The sequence below is a fragment of the Protopterus annectens genome, chromosome 2.part0 (genome assembly GCF_019279795.1).
Source record: "Protopterus annectens isolate FY-2018-M chromosome 2.part0, PAN1.0, whole genome shotgun sequence".
Classification (NCBI taxonomy): domain Eukaryota; kingdom Metazoa; phylum Chordata; order Ceratodontiformes; family Protopteridae; genus Protopterus; species Protopterus annectens.
This window is the reverse complement of record NC_056728.1, coordinates 58909631-58937389: the sequence shown is the minus strand read 5'-3', so window position 1 is coordinate 58937389 and position 27759 is coordinate 58909631. Positions and strand designations below refer to the sequence as shown.

The following is a 27759-nucleotide window of genomic DNA, read 5'->3' as shown; positions in this document are numbered from 1 at the left end:
TATTTTTGTTGATCTGTTCCCTCATCGATATAGTTCTCTATTCGATACTTCCATGATGGCATTTGATTTCTTCCCTTTCTTCTATTGCCCTGAATTTTTGTGGTAACACTTTGTTATAAATTTTGCTGAATAATAATATATCCTGTTTACTTCTCTTATATCATGTGAATTTGTCTTGATTGCTGTGTTCATTTGTTTTAATATAGCTCTAACATTTTGGGTCTTATTGACTTTCAGTAATCTATTTCTTTCATCAAACTTACATCCATCCAACTCTATTAAATCACGTAACTCTTCCCTTAGATCTTTTTCTTCTAAACTGAAGGCAAATTCTTTACTCTTCATTTAGTTTCCTGTGAGCTTTCAACAGGAAATTCCAGAACATCTTCCTGTGAAAGTCTCTTCAGCTGCATTCTGCATCATCCCTTGTTCTTTCCTATGAGAACTCATTCACCTATCACTCCACCAAATTGACTGCATTAGAGTAGTCACCGCTTCCTGTTCTTTCCCTTGTTATACAACTCCAACTGAACTTCTGTACTGATTTTCTGAGGAAGGCTCCAGAGTATCTTCATGTGGAACTCATCGGATGCTTTCCATTCCAACCAACTTATCCTTAATTTGGGAACTCACTGTTCTAATCCTGTTGTGATGTTACCAGCATTGGATCTTCTACAATAAATCCTTCACTTCACAGGCAATCCATAACTTCAGCTTCTATTTCTTTAAACATCTCCATTACTAATCCTCTTTTCTACTTCCCCTTCTGTCTTAATTTTTGTATTGTAAAATTTTCCATATCTGCATGCCTTTGCCTGCATTTCTTTTCAAATTTCTTTGGTGCTGCCTTTTTTTAATTAATTCCAAACAGCATACCTAGTCTCCTTTCTGACAAAGGAGGAAGGACCATCAGTCAGCTTCTTACTTTAATTTCTCCAAGTCTTCTGGGTTTTAACACCATGACAGGAACAGACCCCATTCTCAAGTCAAAGTATGATTAAAGTTGAAGAAATTAGTATTGTTTCAATCTTTGATGTTAGTGAGAAGTAATCTTTGCAGCACCCACAATGTGCCCAGTACCGACTCCTCCTACAATTCATATGGAGTTACATGTATTGGAAATATATCCAAGTAAAATTGTTAAAATATTTTTTATAAGACCAGCTGCTCCTACTACTACTACTGGAACTGCCTGGGTATCCTTCCACATTTCCCTTGTTTCTGTCTGCAAATTAGGGTATTTTATGATGTTGTCTCTCTCTATACATAGGAGACTAGTCACTGGGCGTAGCAATTTCATTGATCAATGCTACTTTAGTCTTTTCATGGACCACTATATCTGGTTTTCTTGCATCTATTTTTTGAACTGGTGGCAATCTGTGATCCCATGCAATATAAACATGTTCTATAATGCTGTCTGACTTGTGTTTCCAATGTTTTTTTTTTCAGCTACTTCAATATTATATTTGCACAATCTCAAATGCAACAGTCTTGTCACATTATGCCTTTCAGTATACAGTCCTTCTGCCATTAGTATTTCACAACCAGCAACAAGATGTGCAATGGTTTCCAATTCTCTTTTACAAAACCTATATTTGTCTGTTTCTTCCACATCTTCAATGGATTTTGTAAACCAACACGTACACAAGTCCACCATCTTGGGCCGCCAATATTAACCTTTCATCTTTTGGTTTAAATTTACCACTCCTTAACCATTCCTGCATTCAATCCTGATCAACAGGAGGTTGTTCCAAACATTTCTATACTAGCAACTATACTTACGCATTTTCCACATTTCCTGCCTTCTCATCTGATCCTTCACCTTATATTATTTTTTTTGTACATTTACTGCCCGATTTTTATCTACTTCTGGTCTGATTTCCATTCCCACGACACCGATATGCTTCTACTAAACTAAGCAGGGAAGTCATCTTAGTCTACTTCTCCTCGTGCTTTAAAACTTTCACTACATTTGGGTCTTGTGAGATCAGCAGATATGTATGCAGTCCTATCACTGCAGATCTAAACATGGAATCAGTTTCGAGGAGGCCTGTAACTCTTCCAGAAGAGGGAGTCATGGTATACTCAGAGTTTTATAAAATCATTTGATTAGTATGAACAATCCTTCTTGTTTTCCTGTCCAACCGATCAAACACCTTTTGGGGCCAGTCAATCACTCCAAAACTGTAAGTTAGGACAGAAGAGTAAATTGGTTTATAGCTTGGACTTTGATCCTAGATGTCAGTGCCGTTTTCAGTATTCATTTTTGTCTTCCAAAATATTAATAAGTTTTATTCGCATTTGTTAAAGTTTTATTTTTGATCCTTCATCATTTCCCAAATATTTACACCTTCACTCTTGCTCAAGTTCTTTTATATCACATTCCTGCACCAGGCTGATGTTTTCTTGGTGCTGCAGCTTTCCTGGTTTAAAGGTTGCTTTTGCACATTTATCAAGACAATATTCTTGTATCATCTGAAAAAGTTTTGGCCACTTGCAGTTGCGCTTTCAGTTCTTCATGTGATGAACTATACAGCTTTTAATCATCCACAAAAAAGATGATGTGAAGTCTTTACACACTGTTTTCTAGCAGCCAAAATGTACCCATGACCTAATCTATTAAGTAGACAGCTTAATGGGTTAAGCGCAAGACAAAAGAGCAGCAGTGACAATCACCCTGGAATATCCTCCTTTGAATTTTTATCCCTGGTATAATTTTTTCCTTTACCTCAGCTTAACTGCAAAGTGGTTTGCCACTGTTTCATGGTCGCTGTAATGTAAATCTATCAGCACAGGGTGTATTCTTGTACACTTTTAAGCACTCCTTTATACATGAATGTGGAATACTATCAAAATGTTTTTTTAGTGTATCCATGCCATACTGCTTCCCCTTTTTACAATTCTCCATTATGACTATAAATGATCCTTTCCATATGACTTTCTTTTGCCATGACAGAGTTTTCTTCTAAATGACTATAAACGCTGTCTGCATCAATTCCAGTATAGAATTTTTGCATCGTCGGAAGGAAAGTTATTGGTCTATAGTTTTTAGAATAGCTTGCAGGTTCACTCTTAATTAGGAATATTGTTTTTCCTGTTAACCAGGTTGATCTATGTGCGGGTATGCATATAAATAGTTCTTATTCATGTAAAAATTTTACTACTTTTATAGCAAGAAGCTAGGTACTGCATCTGGACCCAGGGTTTTCCAATTAGGAGCTTTTCTTAACATTGTTTTTCAATCTCTGACCGTTACTTCATCCTCATTTCATATCCTGTACATTTCTTCTTATTCTTTCCTTTACATCTTCTATCCATTAAGCATTTTTATGTTCGACAGGATCTTCACGGATATCCCCAAAAAGTTTAATTCCTTTTGCCTTACTTCCCCGATCTATAAAACTTTTTTGGGTCATCAAAAAAATAATTTATTTTGTACTTTTCCTTTATATTTATCGGCATATATTCCAAGTTTTTTGCCTGTGCTGATATTTTTAGTTTATTTGTGCACACAACAGATCCTGATCTGTTCTGATACTAAGCCTTCATTTCATCACATCTGAATATTTTTTTTTTTTTCTATTCATTCTTTTATACTCTTCAGTGACACTTCATCTTAACTGCTTTATAGTTTTCTCTATTCAATACCTCCTTGATGGCATTTGATTTCTCCCTTCCTTTCCCTTGTGCCTCATGTTTTTGTAGTAATTTATCTGTTACTAATTTAGCTGCACAGTAATATATTCTATTTATTTCTGTTACATCATGTGAATCTCTATGAACAGTCCTAATTTCTGTGTTAATTTGTTTTATTAAACTAACTTTTTCGGTTTTATTGACTTTCTATTGTCTATTTCTTCCATTGATCTTAATAAGTCTGTCCATATATTAAAAATCTAGCAACTCATATTTTCTTCTAAACAGAGGGCACATTCTTGGTTCTCCATTTCCTGCAGGCATTCTACAGACAGCATCCTCCTGTGCCACATTCTCTTCAGTTTCATCCTGGGTCATCCATTGCTCTTTCATATGGGAACTCAATGTTGTGGAGTGGTAGGCCAGTAACTTCATTGGAGTTGTCAGTTTCCTGTCCCTTCCCTTGCTATGCAACTCCAACTGAACCTCTGTACTTTTTTCCTATGGAAGGCTCCAAAGTATCTTCATATGGCAACTGATCAGATGTTTCCCCTGCTCCACTGGTTTCTCCTTAATTTGAGGTTCCATTTCTCTATCTTGCTGTGATATCAGAGTTAGATTTTCTACATTAAATCCTTCACTTTGCAGGTAAATCTACATCTATAACCTCAGTTTCCATTTCTTTAACTTCTCCATTATCATTCCTCTTTTCCACTTCCCCTGTTTTAGTTTTTGTATTGTAAAATGTTCCATATCTGGATGCCTTTGCCTATATTTCTATTCAAATACCTTTGGTGCTGGTCTTTTCATATTGATTAGTTTTGCATCCTTCTTTGCATAAATATTGCATCATATTAAATATTTCTTTCCCATGCCCATATTTTCTTTCAGACGTCTCCTGCTCCCCTTCTGTTTCACCTTACTTGGGGGGGACTAGGTTCCATCATGTTGTATTACAACCTGTGTTACACTGTCTACACTAGATACTTCCCTTCGAAGGTATTGCATAACTTCAGCTTCTAATTTTTTTTTTTTTTGAACTTCTACTTTACTAATCTTCTATTCTACAATCTTTCCATGTGATCTTATTTATTTTACTGTGAAATTTTATATATCTGGATGCCTTTGCCTGCATTTCTCTTAGAATATCTTTGGGGCTGCTTTTTTTTATTGATCAATTTGGCTTTCTCCTTTGCAGAAATATTGCGCCATATCAGATCTCTCTCTCTCTTTCCCATGTCCATATTTCTTTTTCATACCTTTGAAAAATCTCAAGCCTTTGTTCTTTATATTTCACAGTTCCTCAGTTGCTTCTTTCTTGAAATGACCCAAGTTTCCTAGGTCTCTAGAACGTTTTTCATAAATCTGTTGTATTATTGAACACATTTTTATTTGAAGCTTCTGACAATTTCTTATGGAAGTATTTTTCTTTTCTCTAATTTCTCTCAATCTTTTTGTACACATTGTCTGGAAATTCTGAGCTTCTTGCATAATAGTACCAACACAATTTCATTCTTATCCTTAATAGTCCACTCTATCATCATTATGGCTTTTTTTTGGCCTATCAGTTTTTGAGGATTTTTGTGGACTACTACTTCCTTCTACAAACGGGTATTTTATACCCAAAGCAGACAAAAATTTCCCTCTGGTAGACAGCAAATGCTGGAGGTGTGATGGGAGAGAGGGGTAAATAGGAACATTGTTTGGGAGTGCAATTAGTTGGCAGATTTAAAAAATTCCTAACAGAAACAGTCAGAAATACTGGGGAACAAATGGCTAACTAATTGATTCATTTGAGCCGAGACACCAAATCTGACTTGTATACACATAGTACAACCTTAAGTTTAATTCTGTTGGCTGCCAAAAAAAAGTGATTTCCATTTTCTAGTGCAAAAGTCTAAAGAATGCAGTTAGAGATAAAAACTGGAAACGTGATCTTTATTTCTATGTAATTTCTTCCTTTTTTCTAAAGGGAATTTGTGGGAAAGTATAGTTGTGTACACTTACCATAAATGTAGATTTTCGAATGTATTCACTGTTGCAGTCATTACATTTGGGTCATCTGCTTGCAGTAGCCCTCAGTCAGCCTGATACAAAGTCTTGGGTCCTGCATCAGTTGCTCTCTTCTTCCGTGACGTCAGGGGTATAAAACATGCAGCAGACGCCATTACATCAGTTTTTTCTTGCCCAGATGGCTGGTGCCCACCTAATGAGAAGCAATTAAATATATAAAAAATACAAGGTTATACCTCCAACAAAAAAGCAAATACACAAAAAAGCTTTTAAAGCATAGTAAAGGAAAGTAGAGGTAAAGCCAAAAGAAGTCAGGGGGCTGGAGGGAGGGTAACCAGGACTGCAACAGTGAATATACTCTAACATCTACATTTATGGTAAGTGTACACAACTCTATGTTCTTCGTGGTTTCACTGTTGCAGTCATTACATTTGGGTAGATTCCCAAAGCTAAGGTTGGGAGGAGGAATTTAAAAAGCATTAGGACCAGCTATAAAGCCCTGCAAGACTGCAGTGGCAAAGCCAGCTCTGGATTTAGAGAAACTTGGTAAATGATAAAGGTTGGTGAAAGTATGTACAGAACTCCAGGTAGCAGCTTCTAGGATGTCCCTGATGGGGACGCCTCTGAGAAAGGCTGCAGAGGTAGATGCAGCCCTGGTAGAGTGGGGTCTGATGCCCTGTGGGATAGGTTTTCCACAGTGCCTATAGCAGAAATTAATGCAATGGCCTATCCATTTAGAAATGGTTTGCTTTGAAATAGCCTTCCCCTCTGTCCCTGCAGCAAATGCCACCAGCAGTTGTTCAGATTTCCTTTGAGATTTAGTCCTGTCCAAGTAGAATCTAAGTTGTCTGTGCACATCGAAGGAGTACAGTATCCATTCCCCTCTGTTCTGTAGATTAGGAAAGAAGGTTGGCAAATGAATGGACTGATTAAGGGCCACACTGAATACTACACTAGGCATGAAGGAGGGATTTGTTCTGAGGGAAACCCTGTCCACATGAGAGAGGATGAAAGGATCCACTGCCATAAGGGCATGTAATTCAGACACCCTTCTTGCTGAAGTGATTGCTAAAAGGAATGCCGTTTTCCAAGAAAGAAATTTTAAATTTGCAGTAGCAGCTGGCTCGAAAGGAGGAAGAGTGAGTTTCTCGAAAACAAAGTTAAGGTCCCATGCTGGAGTTGGAGCTCTCCTGGGTGGCCTTAAATTGTTGGCCCCTCTGAAGAACTGCTTGAGCAGAGGGTGAAAGAAGAGGGGAGTTGTGTGTTATAATCAGCTGAAATGGCTGAAGCGTGAATTTTGGAGGAAAAAAACAAGCCCTCGTGAAGCATCTCATAAGTACTGTAAAATCTGAGTAAGTTGGGCGCTGCTGTGCTCATCCTTTGAGATTGGTTCCAGGCACAGAATCTTTTACATTTTGCAGCATAAGATTTTCTAGTACTAGCTCCTTGCCTCCAAAATATCCATAACTGGTTTACTGAGGGATGGTAAAGGAGAGATTAGGTAATTAGCCAGGCTGCTAGGTTCAGTGTTTGAAGCTGAGGGTGTAGAACCTGGTTCTCCTGCTGAGACAACAGGGAAGGAGTCTGATGCAGGTGCCAAGGAGCCAACTGTGACACACTGTGCAAGAGGGGGTACCAGTGTTGGCGTGGCCAGTCTGGTGCAATTAAAATCATCCTTGGCTTGTCCTGTTTGATCTTTAGTAGCACTTTGGAGGGCAGGGGCAGAGGAGGAAAGGCATAAACTGATAGGTTTTTCCAGCTGAAGGACAGAGCATCCACTTTCCAAGCTTGTTTGTGGGGAATCCTTGTGCAAAATTTGTCCAATTGTTAAGTTCTGGGAGGAGGCAAACAGATCTATATTTGGGCTCCCCCCATTTGCTTGTCAACATGTTGAAAATCCTTGGTTCCAGTTTCCACTCGTGTGGGTTCATGAGGTTTCTGTTTAGTCTCTCTGCCAGTGTATTTAGTTTTCCTGGCAGGAACTGAGCTTGTAGATTCACTTGGTAGCTCAAGGCTGTGTTCCACAATGCCATGGTTAGTCTGCAGAGGAGGTAAGAATGTGTAGCCCCCCTGCTTGTTTATGTACCACATAACAGTGGTGTTGTCTGTCTTTACCATTAGTTGTCCTGGAAGAATGTGGTCCTTGAAGGCTGTCAGAGCATTCTGTACAGCTAACATTTCTTTTTGATTGATATGCAGGTGCATTTGACTTGGGTTCCATTTGCCCTGAATGCACTTCCCTGCCATGTCTTCCCACCATGCATAGTCTGACAAGTCTGTTAGGGTTTGGGTGGCAGGGGGTAGCATGAATGGTAACCCCTTGTTTTGGTGGCAGGCCTCTGCCCACCAAAGGAGCTCTAGGTGTAGGCAAGGTATGATAGGAATCATTGCTTTTAGACCCTGAGAATGTTAACACCATTGTAGTTTCCTCATATGTAGTCTTACATATGGAATTAGAAGAATGCAGGAGGTCATGAACCCCAAGGCTTGCAGTATTTGCCTTGGAGATAGCAGGGTTTTTCTGGCCACTTGTTTGAAGTAGGTTGTCAAATTAATCTGTTTTTCTTACGTGAGGAAAGCCATCTGGGAAGTTGTATTCAAGCTTGCTCCCAGGAATATAATTTGTTGGCAGGGTACCAGATGAGATTTCTTTTTGTTTATGGTGTACCCCAGACAAACCAGCACCCTTTGTACAAAAGCCAGATGATTTAAAAGTATGTCCTGGCTTTTTGCCTGAATTAGGCAATCATCCAGGTATGGGTATATTTGAATATTTCTTTGCCTACAAAATGCAATGACTGGAGCTAGGAACTCTGTGAATACCCTGGGCGCAGTAGATAAGCCAAAGGGCAGTGCAGAGAACTGATAGTGCATGTAGCCTGCTTTGAAGCATAGGTATCTTCTGCAAGATTCCCCGATTGGGATATGCAGGTATGCTTCTTTTAAATCTAGTTTTGCCAACCAAGCATCTTTGGCTAGCATAGGAAGCAACTGGTGAAGAGTCAGCAACTTGAATTTTGGAATCACCAAAAATGTGTTTAGAATAGAAAGCTCCAGGATAGGACACCATGAATGGTCTTTTCTGGGTACCAGAAAAAGTCTTGAATAAAAACCTTGTCCCTTTTCCTTTCCTGGTACCAAATGAATAGCCCCCATGTTTGAGTGAAAGAATTTGCTCTTGGGTTTCTGCCCACTGATTTGGGGGTAGATTTGGCCACCCCCTTGGAGTTGGAAGTGAAATCTGTATCCTTGGGACACTATATTTACGACCCATTTGTCCTGGGTGAACACGTCCCAGTTTTTGGCCTGCGGGCCAATCTTTCCGCCTAAAGGAGCATTCAGTTGAGAAGTGCTTGGAAGTTTTAAGAGCAAGTCATTGAGACAGTTTTCCATTGGGGGGGGGGGTATTACTACTCCCAGATTTGGATCCGGAAGCTCCCCACTGCTTAGTCTTGTGCATACCCTGGGACTGAAACCTGGGGTTTCTGCTGTATCAGAGTTTGGATTGAGAAGACCTGGAAGGGGCCAGAAAGGACCAATTCTTAGAGGAAATGCCTACTAAATCTTCGAGGATGAACTTGTAAGAAATCTTTTAACAGTCTGTATAGACTTTGCTTTATCTTGTACTGTGGTGGTGGTGCTGAGATAGCATTGTCGCCTCACAGTTAGACATTGCCCGTTCGATTCTCAGAGAGTCTTCTGTGTGGCGACATGCATGAATGGGCGTTCCTTCGTTGAAGGTTGTGCGTTAGGCCAGGCATGCCAGCACTTAAAACTCTACTGCCAATCATTAGCGGACCGGAGTTCCACTGTGGCGAACCCTAACCGGGAAAAGCCGAAAGACATAAACAAATAGACTTTGCTTTATCTTGCATCTTTTTAAGAACTTCCTCAGCTTTGTTGCCAAACAGTCGGTCCTGATTTAAGGGAGCATCCAACAGTTTAGCTTTATCATGATTAGGCAAAGATTGCTCCTTAAGCCAAGCATGCCTTCTGGATATAGACCCAGTGACAGCAGCCCTGCAAGAGGCCTCTAATAAATCAAATCCACATTGCAAAGTATGTTTTCCAACCTGTTCAGCAGAATGCATTAAATCCTGTAATTCTTTATTTTCAGCACAGTCAGGAATCAACATAATTTTCTGTTTAAGCAATCTAATAACACGTTGTTGATACTTTAACGTATGAAACTGACAGTTTAAGGCCCTAATGGCCAATGTTGCAGAAGTGTAAACCTTCTTACCCTATCTGTCCAGTGCCCTGGAGTCTCTATCAGAGGGGGTAGGATTTTTAGCAGTAGAAGCCTTAATGCCCTTGGATCCCTGTGAAATAGTCTCTGGATCTGCAATAGGATTTTTAAAAAGGAACTTGTGAGAATCAGGGACCCTGTAATATCCATCAGGTTTTCAGGGAGTAGGAGGCAAAGAATCAGGGGCCAAACTAGATTCCGAAAAGGCAACAACAATGTCTAGTACAGGAGGTATAGCCAAAGGCCTATGCGGAGGCAGAATTAAGAAATTCCTACGCCTCTTTTTTGAATCAGAAAAATCCTGGCTTTCCCAGTGAAAATGTTCCCTTAGGGTGTGCAAGGTTTCACCAAAAGAAAAATCCTCTGGAGGGGAAGCAGAGGTAGAGTCCTCTGCATCAGAATCCTCATAAGTAGATAAGGGTAAATCCAGATCATCACAAGAATCAGAAAAATCAGAATCCTGATCAGAGGATTCCTAAAAAATAAATTCAGTCCTAGGTCTCTTAGGTGGTTGGCTCCCCCTGATTAGAGTTATTTGATTTTTAGCCATTCTTATTTGTTTTTTAGGCATAGAGGCCTGTGCATGCACGGCCTGGGCATCGGTTTCTTAGGCATGGTTCGAGGTTTAGGCCTTAAAGAAGGAGGCGTCTGTTTAATATGCAAATCCGTAGGCCTGAATACATCCTCAGAAGCCGGTGCCTGCACAGCGGCTCCTGACCCATCCAAGGTAGAGATATCTGCAGGTTCCACAGTTGAAACATCTCGTGGCATACCGGACTCCGAATAGGTCTCAGTAGAGGCCTGCGAATCAGAAGTAGCGGGTATCAGGGGCTGCAAAAGTGCCAGAGTATCGGCAAACTGGCTTAGGAGAAGCGTCGTCGGCAGCTCTGGACCTAGGCGGCCTCTGTCTTTATCTTTGCACTTTTTCAGAATTCCGGTAGTCAGATGGCTAACCGACATTTCTGGATAATTGAACCAAGAACCGAAATATTTAAAGGCGAAAATATACAGACGACGGATAGTGCATTGATTAAATAAGGCACAAAATCGACAGCAAGGTAAGTCGTGGTCAGGGCCTAGGCAAGGAATACAGTACGAATGAAAATCTTTGTGAGGTATTTGCTTTCCACAAGAAATGCAATTATTAACTTTTCCTGACATCAATTTAGAGCAAGAAAAAGTTTCCCCAACAAGGTACTTCGCTTTAGTTGAAGACTTCAGTTCTGAAACTCGAAAACGAAAATTTCAGGAGTCGGCCGACCAGCACTTGCAAACTGCTTCTGCTTCGGGCACTGCACGGCAAGAAAGACTGATGTAATGGCATTGGTTGCATGTTTTATACCCCTGACGTCATGGAAGGAGACAGCAACCGACGCAGGACTCAAGACTTTGTTAATCAGGCCAACTGAGGGCTACTGCAAGCAGATAACCCAAATGTAATGACTGCAATAGTGAAACACGAAGAACATCAATACATACAGAATATTGTTCAGAAGGAGGCATTAGGTTTGAGGGAAGTCAAGAATTGGACAATTTCTGTAACACATATGTAATGTATAAAGTATTTAAAGGAAAAAAGTTAATATCGTTTGGGTTCTTTTCCATAAATGTTTGTGTGCACTGGTCTTAAGTGATAATTTAATAAAGGGGAGAAATGGGTAGTTTAACGTCACATGCATCTCTTGTATACGGAACAATTCTTCCCCACATCCTAAGTGGCAATTTATTTCCAATTTACAAATATTCTACACATGGAGCTGTGAAGGTAAGTTTGTATCTGGCAGTATTACAAATAGAACAATGCATTCTGGCAAGAGAAGCAGTGGTTAAATTCTCATCCCCAATACGAACAACTAAAGGCGAGGAAATGACATAGGTTAGGTAATACCTTCCTTCTCTATGAAAAGTGGAAAAATGGGAGGAGGACACTTTGGAATCAGCTACAAGCAAGATACAAAAAAACACATGCATGCAATGCACTATCTTAGAGAGGGAAGCAGCTAAATCTGTATCTGTGCCTGCCTCTCTAAAGTGGTTTAAGAAATGAACTGTAAAAAATGGAGGTCAAGTAAGAATTTACAACAGAAAAAGCTAAGACAACCAATGGGCAAGTACAAAGCAGAAGAAATGCACACAAGATTTGTTTTGTGTACGTATCTGTAGTGTGATAAAGACAACTACTTAAAGGAAAACTATTTTCCTAAAAAAACTTTATAATTTTGATTATTAATATGGTCAATATGCAAATTCTTAAAGTGGAAGCCTGTCGAATTTTTGTGACTATCCGTGCTATACAACGGGATGTACAGTCCACTGACTGGACAGTTAAAGTGAATTAACTGCAGATGTACATTCAGAAGGATTCTGTGGAGCAAAACAACCAAATATTTTGTTAAACAGCATGCCTCATCACACAAGCTGGATATCTGACTAAGGAACTCAAATTTCAATAGATTTCATTTCTTCAAATTGTAAAACAATAGCATCTTTTTTGTCTTACTTGGGACAATCATTCAAAACATTCACATTAAAATCAATGTACTAAACTGTCAAACAAAAAGTCAAACTTACATGATCAAGGCTTCCCATTCAAAAAAATTTTCTTCATTGATGGGTCCTGAAAATTAAAAAAAAGATAATAATCCAACAGTTACACTTACATTTTAATAAAAAACATTTGGTTTAGAGAGGATAGGAATGTTTATAGTGTTGCACCTACCTGCCACTATTCCTTCAGGGGGATTCAGAGTCAGTTCTGAAAAATCAAACAAATATGCTGTACAACTCTGTACAAAATGAACGTTTAATTCCATACCAGAAATATTCTAAAATTAGGCAATACACGTTTTAAAAAGCTTGCTAAAAACAAAATGAGCATAAGCCCCCCCCAACAAAATTAAATACAATTCTGAAAATGGCAAGTCAGTGTTTTATGACAATTTAGCCTTATTACAGAGCAACAAGAAATACCTACTCAATAGCAACATTTTTTTAAATGTATCAGAGTCCTTACAGTCTACAACTCTTCTCATCATATTAGAGTATTAATAAGGTAGACCAATTCTCATTTTATATTGTACAGGAAGTCTAACCTATTCTGTACTTTACCAAATATGTAACAATAAGACCATGCAACACATACCACTTTTGAGCACTGCATTGAATTCCCAGTGTTCAAGTCCCACAACTCAGTTAAAGAAACATGTTAAGGAACTATGATTTTCAATCTGCTACCACTGCATGTCTGTCCTAAAGAAACCCCTGTGTAAAAGGGTATAACAAGTAAATTTCTTAACTTTTTTCTGCTGCAAAATTTACTGCATGTACCACGGTTCTCCCACCATTTAAGCCCAGCAGCTGACAAAACAGTCTGTAACAGGACCCTGCATTGATTCTGAACAGAGATGTCAGTTTTAATGGGTTTAACACACACCTCTGTAAACATCATACACTTATAGGACTGAAGGAGAGGTCAGGTATGGAAATAGTCTTGGCCACAGCCAGCATACATACCTGGATATCAAACCAGTGTTCCTCACAGATTACCTGCAACATAATTCACTATTTGGCACGGACAGTGTGGACTGCTCAAAGTGCAACAAGTACGAGAGACACGAAAATTCAGCAAACAATTATCATCACCACAAATGCTTTTGCAAAGTAAGGTTTTCCTGTACAGGGAGTAGGTGGGTGGAGATAACATTTCTTGAATCAAACCAGGTATGACCATCATCTGTAAATGAAGGTTACAAATGCACAGCACACTATGAAGGAAAAATTTCAATACTAACTTGGAAAGGATATTGAGAAATACATCACTTAAAATTGTGGTTCTCTCCTCTTTACAGTATCCACATTCATCACTGCATCATAAAGGGATTAAGAGAGTGCCATCAGCACTCCTTTGGTTTATATACCAAATCACTGCCATAAGACCCAATGCTCTGCAAAACAGCAATACTGTAACTTAATCTGAAGTGTCAGATTTTGAAGTGGAAGAATCCCATATTAGGAAAAAAAATGCTTTACAGGATAGTATGAACTAGAGCACATCATATGAATTTTGACATTTCAAACGGCTCTGTCTAGGACTTTGCAGTGCTAGTGTGCATTCGTTTTGGAAGCTCCAGTCATTGAGAATTGTGAAAGAGTTTAATTTCAGCTCTCCCAGTGTGAAAACAAACTCAGAAAACAGCGCCAGTGAATTTAATTTGTCTTTTGGGTAAATGTCAGTCATTGGCTGATAAGTGCATCACCTGGATGCCAGCAGAAAAGAAATTAGGAAAACCTGGAAGAAAATTCAGTCAAAAATGTGGTGAGAAAACATCAGCTGGGAAAAATCCTACAGCTGTTCAGCAAAAAAGCCGTTCAAGCTCCAGCTTTGGTGCAAGACATTGCTTCCAGGAAACTAGAAGAAGGTTTAATGTGCTCAGAGCTGATTAAAATAAATGAAATACTGAAGGAGTACATCAACTCAAATATCAAAAGGCTGGAAAAAGGTAAAAAGCTTTAAACAGATACTCAGATGAGCTGATAAAACTGTAAAAATTAGAGGTCTAAATGAAGAAAAAGCCAGCTGAGTACGAGACTGCTCAATAAGTGATATTTCAAAAAAGTTAGAATTCGAGGACAGAGCACGTAGGGAACACTTGACATTTTCTGCTGTACCAAATAAAAGGAAGAGATTACTTTAGTTTTATGAAAGCACAAATAAGCAACTGGACTGGTATTCCACAGCAGGAGCTGAAAAATTGAAAAGGCACATAGTGTGTATGCTCCAAACCTGGCCATGAGAAAGCAGCCCAAACCTTTAACAGTAAAGATGCAATCCTACCAGCAAGAAAGAGTTGATTCCAACAAAACTGTGGCATGCTAAGAACTAAACGTGGGAGACAGCAGAGTGATTGCCGGAAATGATTACTCAGTGTACACCAGGCTGAAGAGGAGTACATTTATTCCAGCAATCAGAGAATGTACAGAAGCAGGTGAGAGATTCAAGCTGCTGAATCCAGCTATTTTCAGATTTTTTTCCCCTGGTGGGTCAAAATCATTCTTTGATGCATAACATGCTATGGAGGAAATGCAAAAGATTTTCCAACAAAAGTGAGCTATCAGAAGGAGATTCTGCTTCTTATTCTTCTGATAATAAAGCCCATAAAGACTATGCCAGTGAAACCTTTTCCAATGTTCCAAAGGAAAATGTGTGAGAGCGCGAGAAAAAATACACAAGGGTTGACTAGAAGAAAGAATAGTTGCATAAAATCTTACCATAACCATAGATGTCCTTCTCTTCAATATGTTGCAGTATTCGTAACATGAGAGAGTATGCCCCGGGCTTCCCAGAATGTCTGGCCAGTATAAAAAAATCTAAAACCACCACAAGGTACATGTGAAGTCACACATAGGATCCCTTCTGATGTCAAAGTGACATCGGGTATATAGCAGACGTCGATACGTACCATCCTCAGAACTGAATGTCCCTGAGAAAAACTGAGAAAACATACATCCAGGAAACAAACAAGCATCAGGGGGAAGGTGGGAGGGATAGAATATGCAACATATAGAAGAGGAGGAAAGATATTTATACTTACTTTAACATATTACTTTATTTGTTCCTATTATATTACTGCTTTGCAAGTATTCTTTTTTGGAGCTTTTCTCCCCGGGCCTATGCTGAAAATAGGCTCACACCCAGGGGGACAATCCCAGTTAACAACTGTAAAATAAATAATGTTATGGTAAGATTTTACACAACTATTCTATGTCCCTCAATTCATATGTTTCAGTATTTATAACATGAAGGAGAATACCAAAGCTCATGCAGAAGAAAGAGTGGGAGGAGGGGCAGTAGCACTCTTTACAAACCCATAAAGAATAGCCCTGCCAAGACCAGCTCTAGATATACCATCCAACTTGTAATGTCTTGTGAAGGTATGGACAGAAGACCAAGTGTCTGTTTCTAAGACAGAAGTATCCAGAACCTTGAAAAAAAAAATCACCTGAAGAAGAGACCACTCTAGTGGAATGAGCCTTAACTGGAGAAGCCAGGTTTTTCCACGAGCCACATAAAAAGAAATGGCCTTGGAGATCCAGGAGGAGACTGCCTGCTTGGAAACAGTTATGTCTAGGGCCCCTGGAAGAGTAGGAAACAGTCAGTCTTCCTAAAACACTTGATTTTATCCAAATAAAGGCAGCATTGTCTATGCACATCCAAGATGTGCAAGTTCCTCTCACTAGAAGATTGTGGTGAGGGAAAGAAGGCAGGTAGGTTAACAGACTAAGAGACAACTCATTCCCTGCCTTGCAAGTGAAGGAGGGATTAGTGCATAGGGAAACCTTATCCTTGTGAAAAACACTAAAAGAATCTTAAGAGCCTGAAGTTCTGAAACCTTTCTAGTTGAAGATTCAACCAAAAAATCACTGTCTTCCAAGTACAATGTTGAAGGGAAGATGAAACTGCTGGTTCAAAGGGAGGCAATGCAAGTTTTTCCAAAACAAAAGTTTAAATCCCAAGGAGGAGGGACTGATATGAAGGATGTTTTTCAAGAAAAGCTGGTCTTCCAACCTAGAAGCAAAGGAGGGTTCATAGGCAGACAAGCAGAAATTGCTAAGAGATGAGCTTTTACCGAAGAGTATAACAACCCAGTCTTCAGCAATTCACACAGGTACGACAGAAGCACTGGAATATCCACAGACAATGGTTGTATATCTTTGAAAGCCACCAGATGGAAAACCTCTTCCATTTGGAAATGTAGGATTTTCTAGTATTGTATTTTCTAGCCTCCTGCAGAACTTTTAGCACATCTTCAGAAAACTGGGGTCTGAAAGGGATCAAAACCCCATCACCAACAGTGTCATCTGAAGAGTTGACATTTGCGGCTATAGACATCCCTTGCCCTGTGTGAGTAGATCCACCCTGTGAGGTAACTTGAGATGACTGCCCTTGGCTAAATGCAGAAGGAGGAGCCAATGCTGTCTTGGCCAAAAGAGAGTCACCGACAAGACTTTTGGTTGGTCCTGTTGAATTTTCAACAGAACCTTCTGAAGGAGTGAGAAGGGAGGAATGCATAGAGAAGCATCCCCTTCCAAGAGAAGGATAGGGTGTCCCATCTTCCATGCCTGAGAATCAGGAACGCTGGCATAAAACTCTGGAAGTTGTGCGTTCAAGGGGGGGGGGCAAAGAGATCTACTCCAGGAGTACCCCACCAGCGGATAATGTCCAAAAAACACATCTCTGTGCAACATCCATTCATGGGACTGAGTCATCGACCTGCTCAATGCGTCTGTCAAAATATTCTGACTGGAAGGAATGTAAACTGCCTGAAAAGTCAGCTGAGAGAGTTACCAACTCCCAAGCCTTTAATGCCAACCTGCACAGGAGATGCAACTTGGTCTCCCCTGCTTGTTGACACACCAAAGAACTGGGAAGTTGTCTGCGAAACACTAAGAGACCTGGTTGAAAGAGGATGAACGGTTGGCAGGGTAAAAATGAGCGCGCTCTTTTTTTTCCTCTCTCTCTTTTTTTTTTTTTTTTATACTTGGGTGTTCCTTCATTTGAGAAGGAGCCCTGAACTCTCAAAGAATCAAAGGCTGCCCCCCCATCCCACATCCAAAGCATCCATGAACTCCTGAGACAGAAAGGGGGTTGTGGGAAAGTCCTGGATTCAAGGACACCTGTTGAAGTCACCACTTTAATTATTTTTTTCACATATGGAAGGAGAGGGATTACAAACTATAGTGGATGAGCATGTTGTGTCCAAACTGACCTGAGATACCAGTGGAGTTTCCTCATGTGAAATTTGGTTAGAGGTAACATGGGAAAAGTGGATGCCATGAAATCCAGCAGAAAGAAAAACTCCCCCGGCAGTCAGGGACTGCAGAGGAATAATAGCTTCAAAGTAAGTGGTTAAACAAGACTTTATGAGGAGGTAAGGAAGCAAACATCTTGTCTGCCTGATTTCTGCAGCCTAGGAAGCCATGATCCTGTGAAGGAATGATGGAGAATTTTTGGAAACTGACAGCAAATACTAGCCTTTCCAAAACAGATGCTGTGACTCGAAGATTTTGAAGAAGTAGGTCTGCAGAATGAGGAGGATGTCCAGGTAAGGGAAGACCTGAAAACCTCCAAGTCTTCAATAAGCATAGGAGCTAAACATTTTAAGACCCTTGGTGCCGTAAACAAAAAAAAAGCAAGGCAGAAAATTGAAAATGTGAAGAAGCAATAGCAAAGCACAGAAGTTTCATGAAGAGAGGATGAATGTGGGATGTGAGGATAGGCATCCTTGATGTGCAGTGACACCATAAAAGCCTGTGGAAGAATGAAGAGGAAACGGTGGTTAAGGAAAACATGCGAATGAAGGGTACCTTTAAGAAGGTGTTTAGATGATACAAATCCAGAATGGGTCTCCAAGTACCATCCTTTCTGGGAACTATATTTTATTTACATTTTATTCACCAGGATAGCATGACTGGGCCATGGCCCATTAGTAATAAAACAGCAGACATTTCAATATAAAGCTTAACAGCAACTCAAAAAGTTACAGATTAAGCATTGTAATAGGAATAAAACAAACTGACAGTTACAATGTATACAGATGTCTACAGAGACCAGTTTTAACAAATACAAGCTATACTTCATCAGCAGAGTTTAGGTGCAAAAAGTGGTAGATGAAGAGATTTAGTAGAAGACTAATATTAGGTAAACCTTCAAAGGTGAGAAGGTAGCAGGAGAAATGAAGGTTTTAAGAATGCATAGTGAAAAGATATCTAGGGAGTAATACAGAAGCATAGCCAATTCTTGTTCAAATATTCTTTAAGGAGTTTGAATTTGAAGGATGTATGGGAATTTAGAATATATTGGGGAATGCTGCTCCAAATTTTTGCAATTTGATTTGCAAATAAGGAATCACTAAAAGCGTTGCAGGACTTCTTAGGTTTTAGTAGTAGTTTGTTGGATGAATGGAGGGGGTGAATGTTGTCTAGTAAGGTTGTACTAGGTTGCTCAGTGCTGGACAGGCTTCTGGTTGGTGTAAGATGTTGTAAGTAATAGAGAGTTGGTTGAAAGTAAGTAGATTTGGTAGTTTTGGTCACTAACTGTCTAAGGGCTGTGCAGTGGTGAGATCTATGTTGGAGGTTGGCAGCAAATCTCTAATTTGTACAGTTCAGATTTTCCAAGATTAGTGAAAATGGGGAATGCATACAATACAGTGGATAGAAGGTGCGTTGCCTATGGCTTGCCTAATCAAAAGTTTTTGGCCTATACAGGCAGCAGAATTCGATTTTTTTTTTTTTTTTTTTTTTTTTTAGCAAGGACTGTGTGCTTATAAAATTTTAGGGCACAGTCAATTGTGACACCAAGTAAGTATGTGCTGTCTACTGACTCAAAGTGCCGATGGAGGAGTGTATGTGAAGAGGTGAAGGGGGTTCCATGGTTTTATTACTGAAGATCATCATCAGCTTAGTTTTGTTTGGGTTTAGTATGAGGTGTCTACCTTTCAGGAACTGCTCTATGTCCGAAAATACACTCTGGGTCTTAGACAGGAGTTCAGGGAGGGAGCTGAGCAAATTACAGTGGAGTCATTTGCATACTGTACGATAGTTGAATGTAGCAATGCTGAGCTAAGGTTCTTTGCAAAGATGTAAAAAAAGTGGAGGTCCAAGGACTCCTACAGTAATAGGTAGAAAGGCAGAGAGATTTCGTCTTTCCATATAACTGCTTGTTGGCGATCAGACAGGTAGCTGTAAAACCAGGAAATGGAGGAAAGTGAGAGGTGCATAGATAGCAAATCTTCAAGTAGTTTTTGAAGGGAAACTGTCAAATGCTTTTGACATCTCTAAGAAGATAAAGAGGCGAGGTTATTACTATTCTTATGGTGGTTTACGAAATCTGTAAAACTGAAAAGGGTGAGTTATTGAACTGTTGTGGTGATATCTTGGTGTAGGTTATCAGGAAAGGTATAGAACTGTATGTAGAATTAGTAGGTGTGATTGTACGCAAGACTTGAAGGTGGTGGAAGGAGGTAAAGTAATAAGGTGTTAAGAGAAGAGTGAGGAGCAAAACCATGAAAAGTACGTTATTGAGGAAAGACTGAAAAAAAAGAGATGCAAGGAGAATGTTAATGTAATTGAGTGGGTTAATGGTATAAGGATTAGCACAGAGAAGGATAGATAGCAAGAGTAGAATAATACGAGTATAATTTAAGTGGGAGTGAATATGGGAAGAAGGGGAATAGGTGAGAAACAGATTGTTAAAGCAGCCAGTCTATCCACAGCTAGTCCACCTATCCAGCCACTTTCCATTACAGAAACGGAGGGTGTGGTTAAGTAATTATAAAGTTAAGGGATATTGGAGGTGGGTGGGAATTGGGGGTAGGGGAGCAGAGTGAGCCCAAAGGGTGAACGTAGCGGGTTGGACCAGACAGGCTAGGAACATTGAGTAGAAACCCTTTCTTGTTTGGTAAGATGGAAAGTACAGTTGTGTACACTTACCATAAATGTAGATGTTCAAGTGTATTCACTGTTGCAATCATTATATGTGGGGTAATCTGCTGGCAGATTGTCCTCAGTCAGCCTTTTTAACAAATTCTTGGGTCCTGCGTCAGTTGCTGTCCCCTCTTCCATGACGTCAGGGGTATAAAACATGCAGCAGACGCCATTACATCAGTTTTTCTTGTCCCAGATGCACCAAAAAGGCTTTTAAGCATAATAAAAGAAAGAGGAGGTATAGTAAAAGAAAAACAGGGGGCTGGAGGGAGGGTAACTAGGACTGCAACAGTGAATATACTTAACATCTATATTTATGGTAAGTGTACACAACTGTACTATGCTCGTGTTTCACTGTTGCAGTCATTACATTTGGGTAGATTCCCAAAGCTAAGGTTGGGAGGATGGATTTATACAGCATTAGGACCAGCTATAAGGCCCTGCAAAACAGCAGTGGCAAAGCCAGCTCTGGATTTAAAGAAAATTGGTAAGTGATAATGCTTGGTGAAAGTATGAACTGCACTCCAGGTAGCAGCTTCTAGAATATCACTGGTAGGAACACCTCTGAGAAAGGCTGCTGAAGTAGATGCAGCCCTGGTGGAATGAGATCTGATCCCCTGGGGGATAGGTTTTCCATGGTGTTTATAACAGAAATGAATACAACGGCTTAACCATTTAGAAATGGTTTGCTTTGAAATGGCCTTTCCCACTCCCCCTGCAGCAAATGCTACAAGCAGTTTTTCAGATTTTCCTCGAGATTTAGTCCTGTCCAAGTAGAATCTAAGTTGTCTGTGTATATCCAATGAATGCAGAATCCGCTCTCCCTTGTTCTATGGATTGGGAAAAAAGTTGGCAAATGAATGGACTGATTAAGAGCCACACTGGATACCACCTTGGGCATGAATGATGGATTGGTCCTGAGTGACACCCTGTCCTCATGAAAGATAATGAAATGCTCCACTGCCATAAGGGCCTGTAATTCAGATACCCTTCTAGCTGAAGTGATTGCTAAAAGGAAGGCTGTTTTCCAGGAAAGAAATTTTTAAGTCTGCAGTTGCAGCTGGCTCGAAAGGAGGTAGAGTGAGTTTCTACAATCCAAAGTTAAGGTCCCAGGCAGGGGTTGGAGCTCTCCTGGGTGGTCTCAAGTTTCTGGCCCCTCTGAGATACTGCTTTAGAAGAGGATGAGAAATGAAGGGGGGGGGTCTGTGTTGTAATGAGCTGAAATGGCTGAGGCATAGATGTTTATGGAAGAAAGAGACAGGCCCTTATGAAGCATCTCAGTTTGTTTGCGTCTTTCGGCTTTTCCCGGTTAGGGGTCGACACAGCGGAATTCCGGTCCGCTAATGACTGGCAGTTGATTTTTACGTACCGGCTTGCCAGGCCTGATGCACAACCTTCAACTAAGGTGCGCGCATTCACACATGTCTCCACGCAGTAGACACACTAGCTAAGAATCGAGCCGGACAGCGTCTTACTGTGAGGCGACAACGCTGCCCGCAGCACCACCACCGCGGGTATGAGGCATCTCAGTGAAGCATCTCAGTTATGTACTGCAAAATCTGAGGTAAATTTGGCACTGCTGTGCTCATCCCTTGAGATAGATTCCAGGCACAGAAACTTTTCCATTTGTCCGCATAAGATTTTCTAGTACTAGGTCTTCTCGCCTCCAAAGTGACATCCATCACAGGTTTGCTGAGGGATGCAAAGGGTGAATTTAAGTGATTAGCCAAGCTGCAAGATTCAATGTTTGGAGCTGAGGGTGCAGAATTTGGTTCTCCTGCTGTGACAGTAAGGAAGGTGCCTGAGGCAGGTGCCACGGAGAAATGTGCGACACACACTGCAGGAGTGGGTACCAGTGTAGGCGAGGCCAGTCTGGAGCAATCAAAATCATTTTTGGTTTGTCCTGTTTGACTTTTAGTAGAACTTTGGAGAGCAAAGGCAGAGAGGGAAAGGCATGGACCGATAGAGAATCCACTTTTCAGCCTTTTTTGTGAGGAGTTCTTGTGCAAAATATGTCCAAATGGTAGTTTTGGGATAAGACAAAAAGATCTAGGTCTGGGCTCCCCCATTTGCATGTCAACATGGTGAAAATCCGTGGTTCCAGTTTCCATTCGTGAGAGTCCATGAGATTTTTGATTCGTTAGTCTGCCAGACCTTTCTGCTTTCCTGGCAGGAATTGAGCTTGTAGTTGTACTTGGTAGCTCAAGGCAGTGTTCCACAATGGCATGGCTAGTCTGCAGAGGGGTTAGGAATGTGTACCCCCCCCTGCTTGTTTACGTACCACATAACCATGGTGTTGTCCGTCTTTATCAGTAATTGTCATGGAGGAAGATAGTCCTTGAAAGCTGTCAGTGCATTCTGTACAGCTAGCATTTCTTTTTGATTGATATGAAGGTGCATTTGATTTGGGCTCCATTTGCCCTGAATGCACTTCCGTGCCAGATGAGCCCCCCCATGCATAGTCTGATGCATCTGTAGTTAGGATTTGGGCGGAAGGGGGTGGTGTGAATGGCAATCCCTTGTTTGGGTGGCAGGCCTCTAACCACCATAGGAACTCAAGGCGCAGGCAAGGTATAACAGTAATCATTGTTTCCAGACTGTGACAATGTTCACTCCATAAACTTTTTAAGTACCACTGAAGTTTCCTCATATGCAGTCTTGCATATGGAATTAGAGGAACGCATGAGGCCATGAACCCCAAGGTTAGCAGTATTTGCCTTGCAGATAGCAGGGTTTTTGTGGCCACCTGTTTGAAGTAAGTCACCAAATGAAGTTGAAGGAAAGCTATCTGGGCAGCTGTATTCAAGCTTGTACCCAGGAATGTAATTTTTTGAGAGGGTACCAGTTGAGATTTCTTTTCGTTTATGGTGTACCCTAGACAGGTTAGAAGTCTTTTTACAAATGCCAGATGTTTTAAAAGAATGGCCTGGTTTTCTGCCTGAATTAGACAATCGTCCAGGTATGGATATATTTGAATATTTCTTTGCCTGCAAAATGCAATTACTGGAGCCAGGCACTTTGTGAATACCCTGGGCGCAGTAGACAAGCCAAAGGGCAGTGCAGAGAACTGATAAAGCATCTACTGCAAGATTCCCTGACTGGGATATGCAGGAAGCCTCTTAAGTAGAGAGTTGCCAACCAGGCATCCTTGCCTAGCATAGGAAGTAACTGGTGAAGAGTCAACATCTTGAATTTTGGAATGTCCAGAAAGGTGTTTAGAGTAGACGGGTCCAGAATTGGACACCATGATTTGTCTTTTCTGGGTACCAAGAAAAGTCTGGAATAGAAACCTTGTCCCTTTTCCTCTTCTGGTACTAGCTGAATAGCCCCAATGTTTAGGAGGGAAAGTACTTGTTTCTGAGCCTCTGCCCACTGATTTGGTGGCAGGTCTGGCCACCCGTTTGGAGTTGGCAGTGTGTGGAAATGAAATCTGCATCCCTGGGACACTATTTAAAACCCATTTGTCCTGGGTTATAAGTTGCCAGTTTCTTGAATGAAGAACCAGTTTTCCCCCCAAAAGGGGTGGCTAAGAGGTAAGTGCCTGGTAAATTTAAATGGAAGTCATTGAGACTGTTTACCATAGGGTGGTGCCTTGTTGTTTCCAGATTTAGAAGTGGAAGCACCCCACTGCTTAGTTCCGAAAGTCCCTTGGGACTGAAACCTGGTGGTTTTGGAATGTCTGTGTTTGGCCGTAGTGGCTCTGGAAGGAGCTGGAAAGGACCAGTTCTTAGTAGGCCAATGCCTACTAAATCTAGGAGGTTGCACTTGTAAGAAATCTTTCACAGTTTGCATAGATTTAGCTTTATCTTGCACCTTTTTTAGAACTTCTTCAGCCTTATTGCCAAATAAGCAGTCCTGCTGTAAAGGAGCATCCAAAAGTTTTGCTTTAACATGATCAGGTAGAGATTGTTCCTTAAGCCCAGCATGCCTTCTAAGCACAGACCCAGTAACAGCAGCCCTACAATAGGCCTCTAAGGAATCAAAACCACATTGCAAAGTATGTTTGACAACGTGTTCAGCTGAATGCAATAAATCCTGCAAATCTTTATTCTCCACATAGTCAGAAATCAACATCATTTTCTGTTTAAGCAGTCCCATGATATGCTGTTGATATTTTAGCATATGGAATTGACAGTTTAAAGCCCTGATCGCTAAGGTTGCATAAGTATAAACTTTTTTACCCCATCTATCCAACGCCCTGGAGTCTCTATCAGGAGGGGTAGGATTTTTAGCAGTAAAAGCCTTACTGCCCTTGGGCCCCTGAGAAATGGTTTCAGGGTCTGCAACAGGATTTTTGAAAAGGAATTTGTGGGACTCAGGAACCCTGTAGTATCCATCTAGTTTGCTAGGGGCTGGAGGCAAGGAATCAGGGGCCACTGGATTCCGAAAACACAAACAATATGTAGTACAGGAGGTATAGCCAAAGGCTTATGCTAAGGAAGTAGGAAATCCCTAAGCCTCATTTTGGATTCAAAGAAATCCTGACTTTCCCAGTGGAAATGCTCCCTTAAGGTAAGTAAAGTTTCCCCAAAAGAGAAATCCTCGGGTGGAGAAGCAGATGGAATGGAATCCTCTGCATCAGAGTCCTCATAAGTAGGTATGGACAAATCCAGATCATTAGAAGAATCACAAGAAACAGAGTCTTGTTCAGAAGATTCATAGTCAAATTCAATCCTAGGCCTCTTGGAGGGGGGGGGGGGGGGGGTGACTACCCCTGAGTAGAGTAATTAAACCTTGAGCCATTTTGATCATTTGTTTTTTAGGCATAAGGGCCTGAACATGTGGCCTGGGCGTAGCTTTTTTAGACATGGACAGATTTACACCCTAGCACTGAAGTCGGAGTCTATTTAATATGCAAGTCTGTAGGCCTGAATACACACTCAGAAGACGGTGACTGCTCAGCTGCTCCGGACCCATCCAAGGAAGGCATGTGAAGCATCTCACGGCATACCGGACTCCGAATGTGTCTCGGTACAGGCGTGCGAATCAGAAGAAGCAGGTATCAGGGGCTGCGAAAGCACCTCACTGAGTACTGGCGACTGGCTTAGGAGAAGCGTTGTTGGCAGTTTTGGACCTCAACGGCCTGTCTCTGTCTTTTTCTTTGTGTTTTTCGGTATTCCGGTAGTCAGATGGCTAACCGACATTTCTGGATAATTAAACAGAGAACCGAATTATTATGAAGCACAAATGTACCGACAGCGGATAGTGCGCTGATTAAATAAAGCACAAAACCGATAGCAAGGTACATCGTGGTCAGGGCCTAGGCAAGGAATACAGTACAAATGAAAATTCTTATGGAGGTACTTGCTTCCCACAAGTAATACAATTATTAACTTTTACTGACACTGGTAAGGAGCAAGAAAAAGTTTCCCCAACAGGGTACTTAGCTTTAAGTTGAAGACTTCGGTTCAGAAACTCGAAAATGAAAATTTCAGGAGTCGGCCGACTGGCACTGGCGAACTGCTTCTGCTTTGGGCACCGCGCGGCAAGACTGATGTAATGGCATCGGCTGCATGTTTTATACCCCTGACGTCATGGAAGAAGGACAGCAACCGACGCAGGACCCAAGACTTTGTTAATCAGGCTGACTGAGGGCAACCTGCCAGCAGATTGCCCCAAATGTAATGACTACAACAGTGAAACACGATGAACATCCTCTTGAATGGTACCCTGAATGAACAAGTTGTGAATTACCCTGAATGAACAAGTTGTGAATTACCAAAGAAAAGAAAGTCAACTGATCTTTTGGAGATTGTGGAATACCCCTGAAGACAGAAGGAGTCTTCCATACCGTAAAATATGCCCAGAGGATAATAGAAAGGACCTAGGAGTCTCGTGTGTTCATTTCCAAGCAGGGAGGGACATGGAAAGATGTAAGGATAGAGGGGTCTGACTCAAATAGGCAATTAGTCGCAGACTACCTGGTTTGGTCAGAAAGGGCAGTTTCTAAGCAGGAGTAGTAGCAGTAGTAGACTTAGCAGAATAAGGCTTTCGGGCACCATTTAATTTTGGAATCAAGAGGTCCGGAAAGTTTCCTTACAAAGGTAGTTTTATAAGGACAATTCCTTTGAAATGTTGAAACTGGCGACACAAAAATATGTTTATGGTCTTTGAGCTACTTGCCCTTTTTTTGCAAGGACTTAAAGTTCTGCAGCTGCAGATCCAAACAAAGACTTGGAATCTAGTGTAGTATCCAAAATTTTAGCTTTGATGTCATCTGGCAGTGGCTGGAGTCTGTTAAGAGCTTCTCTGAAGGAGAGCCAAATGCAGCCACTCTGGCAGAGGTTTCCACTGCATCATAGCTGCATTTAATAGAATGGCATGCCACTTGGGCAGAAGAACCTAAAATGGAAGTAAGTTGGGATTTAATGTTAGAGTCTGAAGGCTCAGAACGGAGCTTAATGGTTTGAGAAAGGAGGTCTAAGGAATATTCAGCCATATAGGTCTGGTAGATAATGGCCCTGAAGGCCAGAGTGGCCAAAGTATATACTTTTTCTCCAACCACTCTAACTTAGTTCTCCTTGTCCGAGGGCAGAAGGGAGGTAGAAGGCAATATCTTAGAGGGATTATCTGAAGCCATTGAGACCATAGCTGGGTCTGCAAAAGGGCACTAAAACAAAAAATTACAATCATTTGGCACTTTATAGAACCAGTCTAGCCTTTTTGAGGAAGGAGGTTGAGAATCTGGACACTTAATAGCAGAGGAAAAAGCATCCAAGAAAGATGGAAGCACAGGAGATACTGCAGATGGGGATGGAGAATCTAGCTGTTAAAGATCATATCTTTTTTCTAATGTCCAAAACTTCCCCACTTGAAAAATGCTCTCATCTTCACATTGATCTCTCCAAACGTAATATCTACTTCCCCTGGAGAGTCAGTTCCATTTGATTCCTCATCTGGGGAGGCATATCGCACTGGAGAATATCTGGGCAGAGTATACCAAAAACTCATCCCCAGAGAACTCTTACTCAGAGGAATCCTCAATTCTAATCCTTTTTTGTGGAGAAACTGGAGAAAGGGAAGAAGGAAGAGAAACTCCTGTGGATTGCCTAGGGACCATGAAGGCAATAAACAGTTGCTGTGAAAAGGCTTACCAATCAGTGGAATGCTGGAAGTTTTTGGGCAGAGATCGAGTCACACTAATTTTTGTGAAGGAAAGGATGGTGTGAAGAAGATAAGAAGAATAGGGAAGAGAGGATAGAATAAATAACAATGTGGGGGGGGGGGTTGTTGCAAGAAGGCACTCAAGTTATCCAAGGTTGGTGCATAAGCATAGCTTTGAATTCAGAAAATGGGACACAAGTGCTTTTTTTAAACTGCAGCGTGTTTGTAGTTGCCCATGTATCTGTCAGTATGGAGCTCCAGATTTTGGTTATGCA

At 40.9% G+C, this 27759-nt stretch overlaps 1 protein-coding gene across 1 annotated transcript in view; it reads right to left on the bottom strand.

Moving 5' to 3' along the window:
* The window catches only part of UBE2G2 (ubiquitin conjugating enzyme E2 G2), a 435886-nt gene that overhangs the window by 324062 nt on the left and 84065 nt on the right, over positions 1–27759 (bottom strand). Inside the window, exons 2-3 of the mRNA XM_044060548.1 lie at positions 12618–12653; positions 12470–12515 (exon numbers count right to left, since the gene is read on the bottom strand). Coding sequence (XP_043916483.1) covers positions 12470–12515; positions 12618–12653 — 82 coding nt within the window. The remainder of the gene's footprint in view (positions 1–12469; positions 12516–12617; positions 12654–27759) is intronic.